The sequence below is a fragment of the Sciurus vulgaris genome (genome assembly GCF_902686455.1).
Source record: "Sciurus vulgaris genome assembly, chromosome: 2".
NCBI classification, from domain to species: Eukaryota; Metazoa; Chordata; class Mammalia; order Rodentia; family Sciuridae; genus Sciurus; species Sciurus vulgaris.
The window spans coordinates 149,442,437-149,463,793 of record NC_136462.1 but is presented as its reverse complement, the minus strand read 5'-3'; the positions used below and the strand labels follow the sequence as shown (position 1 = coordinate 149,463,793).

The window sequence follows — 21,357 nt, the reverse complement described above, 5'->3', positions numbered from 1 at the left end:
CTCTCTGCCCCACAGAGACCACTGGGCTTGGAGCTGCACTCACTGGGAGGGTCTGTGGGGCTGGGTGGGGTGCTGGGTGGCGCTGTGGTCCGCGGTACTGCTGGCAGTCTTGAAGGCCATGGGGCAGAATGCACATTTGTGGAAAACCTGACAGTGTCGCTCCTGGATGTGGCTTTTCAGCAAGGCCAAGGTCAGGTGGACAACACCACAGTGGATACACCTGGATGACAGAGGGGTGGGGGTGTTATACCCAGGGGTGGGGCTGGAAGAAGAGGGTTAGAGGACAAGAACAGAGCCATCTCAGGGAACCTCTCTCTCCCTCATTTAAGCACTCGGGCTTCCATCTTCCACACGTACATCCTGAGAGCATGCTTGCTGCAATCAGGCACAGTGTAGACACCCATGGCCCCTCAAGCCCAAGAGTATGTTTGGTAGAGAAGCAGGAAGAAACCCCTGCTGTCCCTCTACAGGCTAGAGAATGCCCTTCTGCCGACCATTAACCTGAGCCCACCTGCGAGAAGGTGGGAGTGGCGAGGGAGGAGAATGATTTAGTAGCCACATGAACAGTATTGATTTAAAGTGTGACACAACCACAAAAGCCCAGAAGGAGACTGCAAAAAGCCTTCGCCTTTCCCTGGGCTGGTACTGAGTTAGCAGGGATGTCACCTAAAGAAATGCGCAATCAAGAAATGCTTCGCTCACCTAATAACCTAATAAAAAACAACTCTTAGAGACCAGCAGGAGGTACTCCAGAGCAGCATTCTTCACTGGCACTTACTGTGACAAAGGAAATGTTCTGTGCTGTACTGTCCATGTGGCTATTTAAATTTAAATCAATGAAATCAAATTAAAAGTTCCATTTCTTAGTTGCACTGGCCACACTGTAAGCGTTCAACAGCCACACATGACTGGCACCATTATGGACAGGGCAATTCTAAAGTATCATAATGACTCCTTGGTAGGACAGCAGTTAACTTTTCATGTTTTTCTCCCTACCAATTTGTATTTTCTACCATTTGTTTGGTATATGTACATTTTAATTCTGTATAAATAAATAAAATAAGGAATTATCTTTCGTCATTTTTCTAAAACTGAGGCCATGCAAGATTTTTCTTTCAACCTCAAAACATCTCTCCAGAAATACTGTCTTTTTTTTTTTCGGTATCAGAGAAAAAGAGATGGCTTTTCCCCATGCCACCTGCACCCATTAAGGTTCACAGTCCTGGGGCTGCAACTGTGGCTCAGTGGTACAGCCTAGCATGCTTGAGGCACTGGGTTCAATCCTCAGCACCACATAAAAATAAATAAACAATAAAGGTATTGTATCCATCTATAACTAACACAAAAAGTTCACAGTCTCTCTTATGTGTTCAGTGTTTTCCTCCTATCTGTAAGCACACACAGGTTTCCCTACATGAGAAAACACCTTCCTTGCTCCCAGCTGTTTCTTTTATCTTCCTCTGTAACAATGTTGCCTGCCCCTATGACTTTACTTGCCAGGAGGCATTAGAAGAGAGGATCTTGCTTTACTCAAAGGATCTGCTTTCACTTAAGAATTCTTTTACTCCTATGCCAGGAGTGGTTGTGCACACCTGTAATCCCACTGACTCAGGAGGCTGAGGCAAGAAGATGGCAAGTTCGAAGTCAGCCTCAGCAATTTAGTGAGACACTGCCTCAGGATAAAGAAAAAAAAAAAAAAAAAGTGTGTGTGTGGGGTGCATGCCTGTAATCCCAGAGACTGGGGAGGCTGAGGCAGGAGGGTGGCAAGTTTGAGGCCAGCTTCAGCCACTTAGCAAGACCCTGTCTCAAAATAAAAAATAAAAAGAGCTGGGATGTAGTTCAGCAGTAGAGTGCCCCTGGATTCAACCCCCAGTATCAGAATCAGAAAAAAAAAAAAAAAAAAAAAGAATTCTTTGACTCCTGAATGTCAACCTTACCTATATTAGCCCATTTTCACAATCCACATAAATCATCCCATAATTCTGATCAATTCTTTTTTTTTTTTTTTTTTTTTGCTTGTATGGTAGGGTTTGAGGGGTAAAGGATCACAGAATCACTTTGACAAACCTTAGCAAAGATCAGACCATAGAATTAGAAAGCTATTCGCATTAAACTATGAAGCCCACTTAGTACTAAATCTGTACATGCTTTAAATTACAAAGATTCTATACAAATTACTCAATTATTTTTTTTTCTTTCCTGGCAAACAAAATAATGAAACGGGAGGAACTGGGTTCAATCCCCAGAATGGAAAAAAAAGAGAAAAAAAAAGTGAAACCAATTTCTAGCACACAGAAGTATTTCTACAGTACGAGGTATTAAAAAAATTTACATGTTCCAAATTCATACAAAGTGGCCAAACACACCTGATGTGTTAAATGGTCTTTATATGTGCAGTTATACTAAATTCCTACAGAAATAACTTAAATGTTCTTTTCATAAATGCCACAGAGAATTCATTCTATGTATCCAATGGATATTCTTTGAGAAACCTCGCTGAAAGGAAGAACATGAAGGATAGAGCTGGGGCTGTAGCTGGATAGTAGAGCACCTGCCTGCTAAAGTGATAAAAGGGCAGGTGAAGTAGGCTATCACATGTGATGTAGCATCTGTAAAGGCTGAATCTAGCAGTATTTACAAACTGATGAAAAAGCATCCAGAAAAGAAATCCCATTTTGTGACACAAACTTTGACCACATTTTAAAAGAGAAAACAGACAACAGCATCATACATTGTGAAATATGAAAAGTTTTAGAAAAATAAAATATTTAACTTCACTAATGATCACAAATAATAAAATATTATTAAAATAGTCTAATCTTGCTTCTGTGTGATACTATTCTATTCTATTATCAACAGAGAGCAGAATAAGTTTTAAAATTCTAAATATATGTGTATATATACATTTACATAAATATATATAAATTATGTATATACACATATAAAAATACAGATTTTTTACATTGTCTTCAAGAAAAAGCAAAAATAGTATAAAACATTAAAAAATATTGTAAAACTCTGTAGTACCGTTCAATGAAATGGAACATAGGTTATCTTTTTAAAATCCACTAAAAAGCATTAACACCAAGAGAATCAGGAGAGATATTTGCAAATCATATATCTAACAAAGGACTTATATCCAGAATATATAAATAAGTCTTACAATTCAATAAGATAACAGGGGTTAGGGATATAGCTCAATGGGAGAGAGTGCTTGCCTAGTATGTGGAGGCCCTAGGTTTGAACCCCAGCACTTTTCTCTTTAAAAAAGTAAATAATAAGATGACAAATAACCTAATCTTAAAAATGGGCAAAGGATCTGAATAGAAATGTCTCAAAAGAAGATATAAAAGTGACCAAAGGATGCTCATGCCCAACACCATTATTTATTAGGAAAACTGTAAATCTCCATAAGTATAGTTACAACCAAAAGTCAGACAATAACATGTACTGGCAAGGATACAGGGAAGTCAAAAACTTCATAAATTCCTGATAAGGATGTAAAAATGATGCAACCACTTTCAAAAATAATCTGGTATCTCCTCAAAAAGTTAAATATGGCCGGGTGTGGTAGCACACAACTGTAATCCCAGTGACTTGGGAGGCTGAGGCAGTAGGATTGTGAGTTCAAAGTTAGTCTCAGCAATTCTGTGAGGCCCTCTACAACTTAATGAGACCCTATCTCAAAAATAAATAAATAAATAAATAAAAGGGCTGGGGATGTGGTTCTATGGTTAAGTGCTCCTGGTTCAATCCCTGGTACTGGGGTGGGGGGGTGGGGGAGTTAAACATGATTTGACCCAACTATTGCACTCCTAGGTACATATACTGAAAAGAAAGGAAAACAGGGCTAAAGTGCTTGCCTACTGTGTTCATGACTCTGGATTTGATCAGCATCACAAAAAGAAAAGAAATATGTTCACACAATATGTACACATGCGTTCATTAGAAACATTATTCATCACAGGCAGAAAATGGAAACAATCCAAATATCTGATAAATGGATAAAAAAAATGTGGTATATCCATACAATGAACTATCATCCCACCATAAAAAGGAATGAAATACTCATATGTTACATGTGTGAATTTTATAATATTATGCTAAGATCATATTTATATGAAACATCCAGAAGAGGTAAACCTACAAGACAGAGACACAAAGTAAATTTGTGAAGGGATGGAGGTATTGGTGGGCATGGGATTTCTTTTGGGGGATCAAAAATGTTCTGAAATTATCTATGGCAATTATACAACTCTGGGAATATACTTAAGACCACTGTGTATTGTATACAGTACCTTAAATGGGCGAATTGTATGGTATGCAAATACATTTCAAAAAATTACAAAAAAACTAATAGTTGACATAGGTGTATGTCTTCTGAGTTCAACCACAGATTACTGAAGATTTTAATGTCACTCTTCAGTAATTTCTCTAGCTGAATCACAACACAATTTTTTATCTAGCATGCCTTATAAAAAATCTTCACAGCTTGAATTACTTTTGAGATACTATGTTTTCTTTTACAGAAAAAAGTAAAATATTTAATTGAAAAACAAAATAAAGTCCTATGAATACATACTGTACTACTGAAAATTTCTTGGATTCAAGAGTCAAAGATAGGAGCTGCAAGTGGAGCTCAGCAGTAAAGCACGCACCAAAGCAAGCATAAGGCTCTGGGTTCAACACCCAGCACCGTAAAAAAAAAAAAAAAAAAAAAAAAAGATTCAAAGATAAATATTACAGTATTAACTGCACTGTTACTGGATTGGGTTTGAGATTAAAATAAGCAGTGTACACTCAAGTCACAATGTGAAAGGTATTTTTAAATGTTACAGAATACTATAAAACACATGCTCTAAACTGGGCATGGTAGCACACACCTGTAATCCTAGCTACTCATGATGCTGAAGCCAGAGGATTGCAAGTTCAAGGCCAGCCTGGGCAACTTATCAAGACTCTGTCTCCAAATTAAGAAAAAAAAATTAAAAATTAAAAAAGGCTGAAAAAGTGGCTCAGTGGTAAAGCCACCCTGGGTTCAATCTACCCAGTACCATAAAAAAATGTATCTTAGGATACTGCCAAGTAATGCTCTTCTGCAACATGTGGTAAGGGCACTGTATAACCCCATGTCCAGTTTGTTTCTAACACACTTTAGATTCTTCATCGTCAGTAATCCAAATTAAAAAAAAAAAAAAATCAGCCTACATTTGCAAATATTTACACCAAGTCAGCAACCTGGGAGTCATCATTAACCCTTCCCCACCCCTCTCTCTCATATAAAAGCTACTGTGAAATCCTAATGCTTCTGATTCCTAAGTACCTTCTCTCTATCCCCATGGTTTTTATTGAGACACAGCCAAATGTTGCCCAGGCTGGCCTTGAACTCACCATCCTCTTGCCTCTGTCTCCTGAATAGTGAGGCTTACAGGATGGGATTGCCTATATCACTGTGCCCAGCACAGCCATGTCTTAGCTAAAGGCCTTAGCATCTCCTCTGGACCATTAAACTTATTTCTCAGGCAGCTTCCAGCCTCCCCCTTGTGTAATTCCTGTGTCAAATTCTCAGAATGATCTCTCTAAAATAGATGAGACAGATCACACCCCTGCTGCAAATATCTGAAGCTCCTCACTATCTACTGAATAAAGTCCAAATGTCTGGTAAGGAACACAGGTCTTGCATGTCCTGGTCGCTGCCAATTCCCCAGGATTGTCTCTTGCTACTACCAGGTTTATCCTGACATTTCCCTATGCAACTACTTATCATTTCTGTAATGCTTTTTATTATGTCTGTTGGGCCCCTACCTGTACCCTTGTCAGATATGCTCTTCCCCTCTCTTCTGCCTAGAAACTCCCCAATATCTCCTTTAGGAAACTTTTCTGATCACTCTATTACTATGGGAGCACTTTGAGTAATAATTACCAAATAAATGCCCACTTGAGGGCAAGAGCTGTGTGTTAATCATCTCTGAATCCTGAGTATCTAGAATAATGCCAAAAACACACAACATAAATATATACAACAAAAAGTCAAATGAACTAAATAAAAAAATTCTGAAATTCCGAAGAGCGGAAAACTCAACCAAATTTGATCAAAATTATTTTCAAAAGTGAAAATGATAAAGTAGGAGCTCCTAACTGGGAGACCTAATTGGGTCAATGCAAACATTATAGATCAATGAATTTTCTCCCCCCATTTTGATCTATTTCATAAAAATGACTTCTTGCTTATAAATGTTTAACACAATGAAAGACAGTTCAGTCAAAATAAGAATTTTCTTATTTTCTTGGTTTTATTATAAGGCTGATCATTTTTTTCCATTCTCAGGTTTTGTCTGTTTCTCACAAATTCACAAAAACTAGCTAAAATGATGACAAGAGTCTTTTGAGGTTGGTGTCACGTAGCCCCATTTGTTAATGAAAACCAGAAACATTTTAAAGTACTGCAATTAATAAGTAAACTTATTATTGAAACAGAACTTAAAATTTAGTATGCCAAACACAGTAACTTATGAACAAATTAAATGTACATACCTTTTAAAACCAAAGTGACACCATGAATATTCTAACCTTCCCTTTCAAAGCTTTTTAAAAATATATATTTAATTTTTAAAAAATTCATTCTTGCCTCTCGTACTTGCCTTCTATAAAATAAGAATATCTGTCCACATATCAACCAATGTTCTTATCCTATTAGGCTTTAAGACCAAACCTCTCAGTCTCAGGAAAAGGACCAGCCATTGGGCAATACCAGGACAGTAAGCCAGGAAGCACCCACCTGTAGCCCACCTTACGGGCATAGTGCAGGCAATTCTCCTTTACGTGGGTCTGGAAGTAGGCAGAACGACAGAGGACCCCACACTCCGGACAGCAGTAGGGGGACTTGTGTGCATGAATCCGCTGGTGGGCACAGAAACTGCACTGGTTGGGCAGCAGCATCTGGCACACCTGGCAGGTCTAGGAAAGAACACCAAGAAAGCAGATCATGCAGGTGCTGTAGACCTGTGACTCCTATCAGAGCCGTCTGGCTCTCCCAAGACAGGGGTCAGAATAACCTCCTTTCCCAACCATTCTTGTTTCCAACTCTCCTAGGACACTGTGAAGAATCCCAGACCTCCTTCAAAGTATTGATAGTGACACCCGAGCAAGCATTGTCAGCCACCTTATTAGTCAGAGACAGACCTGGCCCTATTTTTTCTACATACCTCTAGGCTTGTTTTTCTCTCCTCTATGGGCAGATCCCAGACAGACCAGAAGGGGACAGCAACAGACTGAGCTGGAACCTGAATCTTGGAGAGGTCTTCTGTATTTTCTTAATGAAAAAGGGATACTTGTACTACTCACTAAGGAAGCCACTGACCTGGAGTCAGAGATGCTCAGAGGGACACATATCAGGGACGACAAGAAAAGATCTCTGCTTAAATCAGAAAATTCAGAATGAGGGACTTCTATAGGACAAACAACCCAATGTTTTTAAAAAATTGCAAGGGGGAACAAAAAGGACAGAGAGGGAAGGGGAACTTATAAATTAAACCAATTGCAATGTACAGCTCATATTCGAATCTTGATTCAAACAAGCAAGTATAAAAAGAAATGAGACAATTAGAGATATTCCAACATTAAGTTAATGATAACAATATTAGGATATTTCACACAATATTAAGATTTAATAAGAATTATTATTATTATTATATTATTATTGATTTGGATTTTTGTTGCTGGATGTTGCACCCAGGGTCTTGCACATGCTAGGCAACTGCTCTATCATTGGACTACACCCCCAGGTCTCTATACTGTATTTTGAGACAGGGTCTTGCTAAGTTGCCCAGATTGGTCTTGAACTCACCATCTTCCTGGCTCAGCCTCCTGAGTAGCTGGGATTATAGGCATGCATCACTGCTCTCAGAGTTAAATATTACTATTATTATTATTATTATTATTATTATTATTATTATTATTATCAGGGATTGAACTCAGGGACACTTAACCACTGAGCCACATCCCCAGTCCTTTTTTGTATTTTATTTAGAGACAGGGTCTCACTGAGTTGCTTAGGGCCTCACTAAATTGCCAAGTCTGGCTTTGAACTCGATCCTCCTGCCTCAGCCTCCAGAGCCATAGGCGTACACCACTATGGCAAGAATTATTAATTTTTAGATGTGATTTTTTTTTTTTTTGGGTGGCAGGGGAACCTTTATCTTTTAGAGCTTTCTAAGAGTTTGTCTCTGGAGTGCCCCCTAAAGGCCCATGTGTTAAAGCTTGGTCCCCAGATAGTGGCACTATTGTCAGGGGGGTGGAATCTTTAAATCGTAGGGACTAGTAGGAGATCTACTGCCCTCCTAGGGGTTAGTAGAACCTCAGCCCCTTCTGTTTCTTCCTTTTACATCCTGGCTATAAAGTGAATGATTTTGTTCCATCATACACTCCTATGATGCGCCACCACAAGACCAAGGCAATGGGGCCAACTGATCATAGACTAAAATCTCCAAAACTGTAAGCCAAAATAATTTTTCTCCATAAGATGATCATCTAGTAGCAGAAATTTGACAAAAACATAGCTACATACTAAAATATTTACGGATACAATGATGCTGAGATTTGTTTAAAAATAGCCAGGCACAGTGGCACACACCTGTAATCTCAGAAGCTTGGGAGGCTGAAGCATGAGGATCACAAGTTCAAAGTCAGCCTCAGAAACTTAGAGAGGCCCTAAGCAATTTGGCAAAACTCTGTCTCAAAATAAAAAATAAAAAGGACGGGGGAGGTGGCTCAGTGGTTAAGTGCCCCTGGATTCAATCCCTGGTACCAAAAAAAGAAGGATTGGGGATGTATCTCAGTGATCCCTGACTCAATCCCCAGTACCAAAAAAGGACATAGGAGCCAGCTTGAAGGGGTCTGACTGACCAAAGATGGGATAACCTGAGCATTAGAATTTGCCTAGCAGGCTTTCTATCTATTGCTGGAAGCTTACCCCATGTAATTTATACTTAACAACAGAGTTGGTTTTCCTACACAAAATAATAACAAAATACATAAACATACTGAATATATCAAAATCAATGAGTTCATGATGACACTATAACTAAAAATGATAGAAGCGATTATATCACAATCATTAGGATAGTTAATAAAATTTAAAAAACAAAAAAATAATAAATGTTATGAGAATGTAGAAAAACTAGGCCCCTTGGGCACTGTTAGTGGGAATATAAAATGGTACAGTTGTTGTGAAAAATAGTATGGTGTTTCCTCAAAAATTAAACACAATTATCACATGATTCAGTAATGCCATTTCTAGGTATATAACCAAAAGAATTGAAAACAAAGTCCAAAAGAGATAATGCTATACCCACATTCATATTAGCAATACTCAGACTAAGCTAAAACATGAAAAAAATCCAAGTACCCATAAATGGATTAATGGATAAATAAAATGTAGATACACACATACAAAATGGAATATTATTGAGCCTTTTAAAAGAAGAAAATTCTAGGTAGGCTCGATGGTACAAATCTATAATCCTAGCTACCCAGCAGATTGAGGTGAGAGGATTTCTTGAGTCTAGGAGCTTGGGGCCAGACTGGCCAACACAGTATAACCCCCATACCCTCCCACCAGCCCCCCAAAAGAAGAAAATTCTGACACATGCTATAAAGATGAAACATGCCAAGTAAGATAAGCCAGTCACAAAATGACAAATACTGTAGGATTCCACTTAATCTGAGTCTCTGAGGATAGTCAAATTCACAGACACAGAAATAGAATGGTGATTGCCAGGGATTGCAGGGAGAGGGGAAAATGCAAGTTCTTGTCCAATGAGTACCAAGTTTCAGTTCTGCAAGACCAAAAGCATTCTAGAGATTGATTTCACAGCAGTGTGAATGCACTTAGCTAAATACATTTATTGTTAATTTTAATTAGGTATAATAACAACAAATAGTTAAAGAAAAGCTTAAGAACATGAAAAAAGTAGTCCGTCTGTGCTGAAATATTTTCCTAACAAGGTGACTTGTTAACTCTTGTCAACACAAGAGGAAGGATGAAAAGACCCCTTCAGTCACTGCAAAGGGAGGCAGATTCAGTTTAGGAGCAGACTTCCAAGAAGAAGATGGAGAGCCCAAACATATGGTCAAAACGGTCCCTGCTGTGGCATGGAGCCCCACCCTACCCCACCCCATCTGTGCACACCCTGCCCCGGACATGTGGCCCAAAGCCTGGGTACGGTCACGGGGAAACCCAAGTCCAACAGCCTCCGAGGTTAGTTTTTGATCCCAGAGCTCCAGTCCAAGCCTCAGAAGTGGCATTTACTGGTAGGAGATTTTATAAAGGATTTGAGCTAGGCTGAGAGAAGCCTGACAGCATTTCTGTGCCTGCCTTGCCTTCCTGTAAGGATGTGTGTGTGCTTATGTGGCTCCCGAAAAGGGGATAATGACACAGATAAGTATAGGAAAAGAAGAGTGCTAGCCTGGGATCCTACACCCTGATCCTTGTCTACACAGATTGTAGAAGATGGGTGAGAAGCAGTATGAAAAACTCACAGGCCCCCAGGTCCACCGCCAAAGGTGCTCAATCACATGACTCAGAAAACTCAACCATGCTGGACAGCAAGAACACTGAAGCCCCTGGGGAAGGGGCCAGGTGACTACACTCCATCTGACTCATCAGAAGGAAAATGAGACAGAGAGAAGGTAAAGATGAGAGGCCACAAAGTGACCCATAAGGCACCCCCTAGCCCCTTTAGGGCCAAGTACTCTACAGAAGCCCTGCAGACCTACCCAGCTTGCCCTCCTGCCTCTGCCCCTACACTCATGGCCAGTCTCATACCCAACAAATACCTGCCCCTCAAACCCACTCTGCACTTGTTTCCTATACCTAGAGTACCCTATCTCTCCCTCCTCCAAACTTAACCTTGCAGGTCAGGAAGAGACCACCTTCCTGAAGGGACCTACTAATACAGGGTATACTCAACACAGGCAGCTGTTTTTTTTTTTTTTTTTTTTTTAAAAACAGACCTCATCAAGCATAACCAAAAATGAGAACAAGCAGACAAGCTCAGCTGCTTTCCTGGAGTGATGAGAATATGGATGAAAGGAGGCTGCCAAAGTCTCTACCATGTGCCCACATACCCATCTACCCTCATTTCTTTCACCTCAGCCCTACTGCTGGTCCTACTGAAGTATCCCCAAAAGGACTCTGCAAAACAGCTGTGTCCACTGCAGGGCAGAACAACAATGTAAAGATAGTTCTTAGAGGAACAGAGTTAGGCAGAGCAACGACTCACCTATCTCTGTCCCTAGGTTCTTTGGGCACATGCAGAACTGTGCTAACACCTTCCAGAGACCAGAAAAAGATCATCCAGCATTGACAGGCCCCACAATGGACCTCAGAGCCCACTGGAGTGGGAGTTGAGTAGGATGCGGTGCACGTCCACAAACACATTTGTTAAATCTTCATGGTCTCCCTTAGTTACAGATAGGCCATCTTTCCCAATAAACACAAAGCACCATCTATTCATATGGGCCACTAACCATTAAGCCAGATGTCCTCTTCTAAGACTCAGAAGTTTCTATCACTGCTCCCACATCATTGAGCCTTTCTCTCCATGCTCAATCAGAACCCATGTGAGCCAGGGGCTTGACACCCACCACAGTGCAGGTCTGTGCTTACCAGCCCCTCGGTTTCCTCTGTTGTCCTCTGGAAATGTGCAGCCAGGACCATGTAGTCCCTCATCTGCTTGTGACATTCAGGACATTTGGTTCCATACCGGATGAGCCTCACAGGGTCTGGGTAAAGAGGAAAGGCTGGAGGTGGGGGGCTGGGGCTGGCGCTGCCCAAAGTGGGGCCGTGTTTGGGGGAGGAGGAAGGGGCTAGGGTTGCTGGTGCCATGGAGTTTGCAGGAGCCGACACGAACATCTGGTCCGCAGAGATGGGTTTCACGAGCAGCTGAGAACACTGCATGACGAGCCCCTTGCTCTTATGGTCACGGGCATGACGAAGCAGGCTGCACTTGTTGAAGAAGAGCAGTGTCTTGGAGCACAGTGTGCACAGCACTTCAATGTGGACACTCCGCCGGCCATAGTGCTGGCTTAGACTCTTCTCTAAGGCAAATGCGTCTCCACACTCCAGGCAGCAGTACCCACTGGCTGGCACATGGATCCTGCTGTCCGCAGGTGGGCTGAGATTTGGCGCATAGAGGGGCACAGGGTTGGAGCTGTGGAGGACCTTATTGAAGACCTCCACAATGAGAGGGGCAGCCTTTTTCACCTGGTGAACCAGGGGCACTGACATTTGCGTGAGCTGAGGCTGGTTCCGTCTCTGGGCTGAGGACTTGGCTGTCACAGATGCGGCAACACTGTGGGGGACCAGGTTCAGGTTGGCCAGGTGCACGGCTTTGGGCAGAAGATTGGCAGGAGCCAGGGTCGATGCCTGCAGTGCTGTGCTCTGTTGCTTCTTGCCCATCTGTGAGTTGGGGGCAGCCCCCTTTGGGACCCGGGACGCAGAGCTACAGCAGGGAGATGTAGAGTCAACAGACTTTGTCATGCTTTCATCCTCTTTCTTGTCTCTCTGGGGACTCCCTGAATTTGTGCCTACCTCAGGAAAGTGCTCTTCTACAGGCACAGCTGTGCCTTCATCCCCTGGCACCTCACTTGGGGGCTCAGCAATGGCACTTCCTACAGGTGACCCAACAGGGGATTTACTTGGATCATCAGGGTCTGGCAAAATCCTGGTAACTGTCCGTTTGATCTCCCCTGATGATGTTTTAATGGTTTTGATTCTAACTTTGGGAATTGCTGGTGGGGAGCTGGCAGCCACGGAAGGGGAGCCTTTGCTGCTGCTGTCACTGCAAATGCTCCGAGGGCTGTCTGATGGCTTGATACTTTTTCTAGTGGCCTCCAGAGGGCTCCGGGGACTCTTTGGTGACTTGGGCATTTTGGGGCTGCCTTTAGAACCCTCTTTAGTGGGTCCAGAGGGATCCTTTGTGTGGCCAGGCTGATCCTCCTTGGTGACACTAGCCACCCTTTTGGCCTGCAGGGCTACCAAGGCTGCAACACAAGAGGACAGTTTGGAATGAGCTGGCTTAAGACGCTGCCTAGGGGGTACTGATGAGCGGGTACCAAACTCTGGGGCAAGCTTCTTAGGCTCTCCAATACTGTTGCTAGGGTGGCTGTTGAACCCCAGCGCTTCCCCAAAGAATCGACTGGAATTCAGCTCTTCGTGAGGCTCCACCACCTTCTGCCTGACTCGCTCGTGCTCCTCGTGGCTCTCTAGAGGCAGGGGTTCTGGCTTTGGTTCTTTCTTACCAAAGTGATCAAACATATGCAACTCTGGAACTGGAAACTTGGCCAAAGCCTCCAGGACTGGACCCCCCACAGCCCCACACCCAGGAGTGGGTGGGAAATAACTGTCAGAATGTTTAGGCTTTATCCCAAACCCGTTATCTTTGATGGGATCCTCAGGTTCTGGGCTGGAGATTGGACTGAACTGGTTGAAGGTGGGTAATGGCTCTGACTTGGGAGGCTCCAGTTTGCCAGGGAAACTCCGGGTACTGTCTCCATTCATGAAAGTAGAATCAAATTTTCCACAGTTGTGGGAGTCTGAAGGCAGGTCTGAGCCCCGGAATCCATTGTGGAGGAGGCTGGGAGCAATGTGGTCTTTCTCCGCTTCAAATGACTCCTGACGGCTGGTGTTCTTGACAATGACACTCACGGCCGGCACATCTGGGGCTGATCCTGAGTGAGACAAGGACACACTCTCATCTATACACATGCCCGAAGGCTTGAGGGGACTCTCATTCTCCTCGCTGGGAGCCTGGATGGCCTCCTTGGCATCAAGGCTGGTGGGGTCTGGGATGTCGAAGGCAGCCAGAAGGTCATCAAAATCTGGGGTTTTCATATCCCCCATGGCTGGATAGCTGGCAAGGGCTATGACAGAAACAGAGAACAGAGTCAGTGACCACCAAGTTCCCACTGGACTGACCTGTATCATCTTCACTGGACACCTGTCACACTAACACACATACACAGGTAGAATACCAAAGCAGAAACCTATGTTCCATGATAGTAAGTCACATACCTGAGACTAAATTCTGGAAGGGAGGAGAGGGGTGAGAAGAGCTTATATGTAATGACAAGCCTATCTGGCAAATTACTGACTGGTTGCATGGCCTACCACATTCCTAACACTATAGTCGTGTGCCCTAGCCAAAAGCCTAACACTCAGTCCCCACCCCCTTTTAAAAGCATTGTTCAACACTTCCTTCCTTGAGAAAACTTCTGATTCATATGTGAGATTCAACCTTGTACACCTCCTTGGTAATTTCTTCTCTATTCAGCAAACACACTTGATTCCTAATTTTGGTTGGTTGGTTTGGTTGGTTGTTTTGTTTTCTGTAGTACTGGGGATTGAACCCAGGGTCTCACCTATGCAAGGCAAGTGCTCTTACAACTGAACTACAACCCCTGTTCTTTTAACTATTTTTGATTTTGAGACAGGGTCTTAATAGGTTGCTGAGGCTGGTCTTGATCTTATGATCCTCCTGCATCCACCTTCCAAATCACTGGGATTTCAGATGTATGTCATCATACCTGGCTGATTCCTTGATTTTTCACCCTAAAATTGTTATTGGTTGAATGGAGCATTAAACATGAGAAGCAGAGTGGTTCAAGGTACCACACGGTTATCAAACTGGCCAGGTGACAGTTTGGGGAAAGGTTAAATTCTATTTTAACTTAATATACAAAAAAATAGAATAACAATTCAAGTTTAACTCAATGCACCTGTTTCCTTCTTAGTCTGGGGAAGTAGAACTACAGAAACATTGTGACAAAGGAAACCAAGGCCGTAAGAAGAGGCCCTCTGCAAGGCTGATGGTGCACACCTCTAATTCCAGCAACTTGGGAGGCTAAGGTAGCAGAATCACAAGTTCAAGGCCAGTCTCATCAACTTAATGAGACCCTGTCTCAAAATCAAAGTAAAAAGGCCTGAGGATGTAGCTCAGTGTTAGACAGCTCCTGAGTTCAGTTGCCAATAACAAACCAAGAAAACAAACAACGACAGACCAAAAAAAAAAAAAAAAAAAAAAATAAAAAAACACACAAAAGTCCTTCCATATGAAAAATTACTGTAACACTCACACTTAGATGAAACATGAAACTGGCTGGCTCAAACCTGCTGGAGAAAAAAAGAAAACCTTCACCATCTCCCTTATTCAGCCCTTAAATCTTAATTTCTGCTTCAGTATCCCAAGGCCTTTCTGACTTACATATTTTTTATACCATGTTGATGCTGAAAACCATTGTGGAAGCAGACAGGCACAACTCTGTTAGAAAACAGAGTCACTACACAGTACCAGAAAAGTGGCAATCTTGAGTTCAAGAACTCCACTTCCAGAAATTTATCCTAAGGACAAAATTTCCAAAAGCTATACACAAAATTATGCTATAGCATTATGAAAACAGTACAAAAAAGCCAGGCATGGTAACATGCATGTGTACTTGCAGAACTGAGGAAGAGCAGGCAGAAAGATCACTTGGGCCCAGGAACTCAAGACCAGCCTGGGCAACAGTGCTAGGTGAGACCCTGTCTTACCTAGCCTGCACAAGGCCCTAGGTTCAATCCTCAGCACCAAAAAATAAAAATAAAATAAAAAATATATAATAGAAAATACATATACACAGACAATGATTACAATGTAAAACTAAATATGTATCTGAGTCATGATTAAAAGAAAAATACAGGGTTGTGAGATAACTGCTAGGTTATGTTTTCAAAACTATTTTGGGGGTTACTGCTTTATAATTCCCGCCCCTCTTGGTGGTACTGAGGATTGAACCCAGGGGAACTCCACCACTGAGCTATCCCCAGCTCTTTTGTTAAACAAATGTATTTTGAGAAGTTCTCACTAAATTGACCAGTCTGGCCTCAGACTTGTAATCCTCCTGCCTCAACCTCCCAAGTAGATGGAATTATAGGTGCTCACCACTACATCCAACTACTTTTATAATTTCTCAAAGGGAAAATAAAAAAAACAAAACACACAGACCACAAGAACAGGTGGCATGGCAGAGTATATCTCTAACCACCCCATGGGATGATCAGGTTTGTAGATTTGGTTTCGATCACACCTCCCAAAACACATCTGCCTGTAAATTGGCCAGAAAATGAAATATACAACCCCCCACCCCACCACTGAGAAAACACTTAATTAGGGTAGGTAATCATAAAGTGAAATACCAATTATCTAAACACAAGTTGGCAGAATACCTCACTAAAATGAATTTTTATTGTTGTTTTGCAGGACTGAGAATGGAACCCAGGGCCTCTGGCATGCTAGGCAAGCACTAGACTGAGACACATTCCCAGCCCTGAGATACATCTTTATAACAGAATAAATGGTTGCCTTCTGGATTAGGAAGTATCAGAGCCCATAAAAAAGGGGAAAATACTGAATATCACTGAAAGCACTGACATCCCAATGCCAAGTGACTACTATGCAGGGTGATCATAACTATGAAGAGACACCTCTGTGGTATTTACGGTCTTATTCCTTTCTCCTCCCCTCACCCTTCCTCATCTCTCTCTCTCTTTCTCTTGAAGAAGCACAGAATACATTGGTCCTTTTAAGGAGCTGGTAAGAGCATATGAGAGAGGAGGGGGAGTAGTTGGTAGAGTGAGAAGGATTAGCTGGAAGCCAGTTGTCATCAAACAGGAAGTTGCAGGGGCTTGACACAGAAAGATATTACATCAGAAGAACATGATGTTCTCCTAACAGAGACATTCAGGGATGGGCTGAAAATGGTCAGAGGTTAACGTATCTTTTGCTAGAAAATCAGAGATAGTAAATGGTATCGGCAGCAGGAAAAAACTTCCATAAGGATTTTAAATATCAAAGCTGAAGTCTTTAAAAGTCAAAGACTACATTCTGTTTTCTTTTTAGCTCTGCTAAGGAACACCAAAACAGCAGCAATTAGTGACTAAGGGACTCACCATACCTAAATGTTCAGTTCATACTTCTCTGAACCTTGCTCTAAAGTATCACATTGTTTATAAGTAGAAAATGGTATTAAGGAAAATGTATCCTCTTACAAAAGCAAAGAAGAAACTGTAAAGAAAAAGACAATCAATGCCAGGCAAGGTAGCACACATATGTAATCCCAGCAATTTGGGAGGCTGAGGCAGGAGGATTGCAAGTTTGAGGCCAGCCTGAGCAATTTAGCAAAACACAAAATAAAATAAAAAGGTCTGGGATGTAGCTCAGTGGTAGAGCACCCCTGAGTTCAATCCTCAGTACTCACCCCTCGTCCCTTGTCCCACCAAAAAGAAAGAAAAAGAAAGAAAGAAAGAAAGAAAGAAAGAAAGAAGAAAGAAAGAAAGAAAAAAAGAAAGACAACCAATTAAAAGTTCCATTTGTCAGGGCTAGGGCTGGGGCTGGGGCTCAGTGGTAGAGCTCACCTGGCATGTATGAGGCACTGGGGTCAATCCTCAACACCACATATAAATAAATAAATAAATAAATAAATAAATAAATAAATAAATAAATAAAGGTATTATGTCCATCTACAACTAAAAAAAAAAAAGTTCTCTTTATCAAAAATTTGCTCAAAATTAAAAGGCAAACAAACCAAAAGGCATATCTGCAGTAGTCACAATCACTAATATCTTAATTAATAGGTAAAAAAGACCTTACAAAGTACTAAGTAAAAGATAAGCAACTTAGTAGAGCTAAGGTGATGAGTAGGTTATTTTTAAAAGAAACACAAGTGGACAATCAATATATTTAAAAAGTTATAACCCCATGATAAATTGGAGAAATACAAATTAAAGTAATAAGAAACCACTTTTGGATTTTAAAATTGACCAAAGTTTTTTAAAAAGTGAAAATCCCCAGTGTTGGCAGAGATGTGGGAAATAAGCAATATAAAATTTGTAAGTAGTATAAATTAATATAACCTGTCTAAAGGGCAATTTAACAGTGGATACAGAAAGTCCAGTAATATATCCAAAAATATATCCTAAGGAAATACAGATGCTCATGACAAAGACAATTATTATAGAATTTATAATAAAAAATGACACATGACCTAAAGATTCAATAATAAGAATACATCTGAGAAATTATGCTATATACAATTAAATACGAAAATATTTAATAAATACAATTAATACAATTAAATACTAGGCATCAGTATTAATAACATTACAGATAAATATATAGGCCTAAAATGAACTGGCTCTTGGGCCAGACACAGAGGCACACACTTGTAATTCCAGCAACCTGGGAGGCTGAGGCAGTTGGATCGCAAGTTCAAGCCAGCCTCAGCAACTTAGCAAGGCCCTAAGCAATTTAGCAAGAGCCTGTCTCAAAAATAAAAAATAAAAAGGGCTGGGTTGTGGCTCAGTGATTAAGCACCCTGGGTTTGCTACTCAGTACAAAAATTTAAAAAAAAAAAAGTGCTCCTGATATAAAGTAAGAAAAAGGATACTGTAGCATATAACATTTGAAACAAAAATTTAAAAATATATATTTTAATGAAAAAGGCAGTAATACCCCAAAGTGTTAAAAGTATTTCCAAATGATGAAATTATTTTCTTTCATTTATCTTCATCTTCAACCTATTTATTCAAATTTCTTTCAGATTCTATTTATAAAATTTTATTAGTTTATATTTTCAATATACAAAAAAGAAGAGGAAAATAAGACAAAAAATTTGAAGAGGTCTTTATACAAGGCTATAAACATTATTAATAAAAAATTCTTAAAATACATTTGGCATGACTTGGCGGGGGAATGCTAGCTAGAAAAGCAATAGGATAACTTAATTAAAGTAAAAGATATGTTAAAATAAAAAGTTTCAGCATACACCAGTGTCTACAAACTGTTGAAAGCAGCAAGCAAAGTTGGGAAAAGCAAGCAATCACACGGGGCCCAGAGTCAGGTGTGCGAACACCAGCCTACAAACAATGGTCCGCCATGCAGGGCATTTGGCAGAGGTTCACCCTGAAGCATTTGAACAAACTAGATCCAGGCCTGGTGATTTCTCTGATTTACAGCAGCCTGGTCAACATGTAAGACAAGATCACTGGTTCTCTATGGCCTAGACTGAGAGCAAATTTCACCCAAGCTCCCTTAATAGTGAAACTATGCAACAATATATACAACCGCCTGGGAGATAGAGAACAACTCTAAGACTGGAAGATTGAAACTATACCCTATTCTTGGGATAAGTTTCCAATTCAGGGATGATCTATAAATTATTTAAAAGTAAAGAAACATTTCCATTGTTTGTTACAGGGTCTACTAATGTATCCAAGGAATTTTACCCAATACTTAGGAAAACACATCAACTGGATGGGAGAAAGGAACATCTTGATTTTGGAAGGGTCTTCTCAGGTCTAATCAGCCTATTAGAATTCTTCAAAGGGATAAAAACAATATGATTTTATATGATTCAGGTAGTTAGAATTTCTATAGATTTTACTTGCCAAAATTCTACCAAAACCAGCTTGGCATGGTGGTGCATGCCTGTAATCTCAGCAGCTTGGGAAACTGAGGCAGGAGGATCACAGGTTCAAAGCCAGCCTCAGCAATTTAGCAAGACTGTAAGTAACCTTGTGAGGCTCTATCTCAAATTTTTCTTAAAAATCAATCAATAAATAAGGGTTAGGTATGTGGCTCAATGGTTAAGCACCCCTGGGTTCAATTCCTGGAACCAACAAAACAAAACAAAACAAAACAAAACAAAACAAAACAAAACAAAAAACCAACTGCATTCCATAGAACTTAAATGAATGTATGATGTTTACGTGTGACTTTGTGATTCTTTTTTTATCGGGAACTATGAACGGTGATGTTTTTAACTCATTGACCTGTTCTGGACTAAGGCTTACCTAGAATGATAGATCCCAACCCATAATGTGACCAACTACAGTTTGGGTCTTGAATGTTCCCCAAAGGCTCATGTTGAAGGTTTAGTTGCCAGTCCATAGTTCTTTTGGAGGTGGTAAAACTTTTAGGAGGTGGGACCTAGTAGAAGAAAGTTAGGTCATCAGAGGTATGCCCTTGAAGGGAATGTTTGGATCCCAGTCCCTTCTCTTTCTCTCTTTTTAATTCCAAGTTGTCATGAAGTAAGCATTTTTCTCCACCACATGTTCCCCAGCATATGTTGCCATGCCATAGGCCCAAAGCAAAAATAGAGAGCCTTATGAACAGAATCTCCTGAAATCATAAGCCAAAATAAACCTTTCCTCTTTTTAAACTGATTACCTCAAGTATTTTGTTACAAAAAAGTTGATTAACACGAGATTCAACTTCAACATATATGTGTTCTCAATGATTAGCTTCTAGAAACATCACTACCAAATGTAGAGTCAGGAAAAACTTATTTTAAAAAGGAGGTCTCACACTCAAAATGCTTTGGGAACCAAAAGTTAGTCTGTAAGTCTTATAAAGGAAGAGGCTTATGTGTCTCATTCATTGCTGAATTTCTCTTTAGATATTTAATAAATAATTGTCAAAGCAATGAAGTAAAAGTTCCAAGTTTGCAAACTGCCTTAAAGCTGTTCTAAAGCAAAATGCAAAATTAAAAGACAAGTTCTTAAGAGGCTGTATAAATAGGGGAAATTATGGCAAATGATTCATCAGTAAAAGTAAATGTGAAGGAACACTTAAGGAAAAGCAATTCCAATTATACTTTTAGAATAATGGGTTCTAATCAAAACTGTTCAACAAAGAGGACTGGGCATTGGTTTAGCCAGTTCCCTCTAGGACACCACATTGCTTGTTTCATCACGAAAGGCCCCAAAAGGATACTGGAAACAAATTAAAACTTGTGAACCTCCCGTTATTCAAAACTTCTCTGTCCACAGCTACATGTGCCATGCAGTTTTGGTTTCCCACACCTTAAGAAAAACACATTAGGGACTGTGGATATAGTTCAGCAGTAGAGTGTTTGCCTAGCACATGTAAGGCACTGGGTTCAATCCTCAGCACAACATAAAAATAAATGAAATAAAAGTATTGTGTCCATCTGAAACTCAAAAAAATTTTTAATTAAAATAAAATAAAATAGAAAGAAAGACATCAGAGTTGGAAAAGGTCCTGAAGTCATAAATACAAGCAGACAGAAGAGCTAGATTCTAGCAAGAGCCTAAAGATTACAGCTATTTCAAGGGGAGCAAATTATGTTTCATGCATTCATGAACATGTCAAAATGAACCACACCAGTAAAAACACAAAATGTTTTTTTAAAAATAAAACTATTTCATTTTGAAGACATGAGGATTTAGGAGAAAGGGGAAATCATAACCAAAGTATAGGTTTATTCCTCAAACCTGAAAATATCAGAGGAAAGAGCAAT

At 40.5% G+C, this 21,357-nt stretch overlaps 1 protein-coding gene across 7 annotated transcripts in view; it reads right to left on the bottom strand.

The window, feature by feature from the left end:
- The window catches only part of ZNF592 (zinc finger protein 592), a 49,885-nt gene that overhangs the window by 7,243 nt on the left and 21,285 nt on the right, over positions 1-21,357 (bottom strand). For 4 of the 7 annotated variants that reach the window (XM_079126801.1, XM_079126795.1, XM_079126800.1 and 1 more), the window contains exons 2-4: positions 11,669-13,923; positions 6,779-6,957; positions 44-220 (exon numbers count right to left, since the gene is read on the bottom strand). In XM_079126801.1, the coding sequence (XP_078982927.1) occupies positions 44-220; positions 6,779-6,957; positions 11,669-13,903 (2,591 nt within the window). In that variant the 5' untranslated portion in view covers positions 13,904-13,923. Of the gene's footprint in view, positions 1-43; positions 221-6,778; positions 6,958-11,668; positions 13,924-15,135; positions 15,173-15,263; positions 15,342-21,357 lie in introns of those variants that run through there. The other 3 variants (XM_079126798.1, XM_079126797.1, XM_079126796.1) reach the window with 3 other exon arrangements.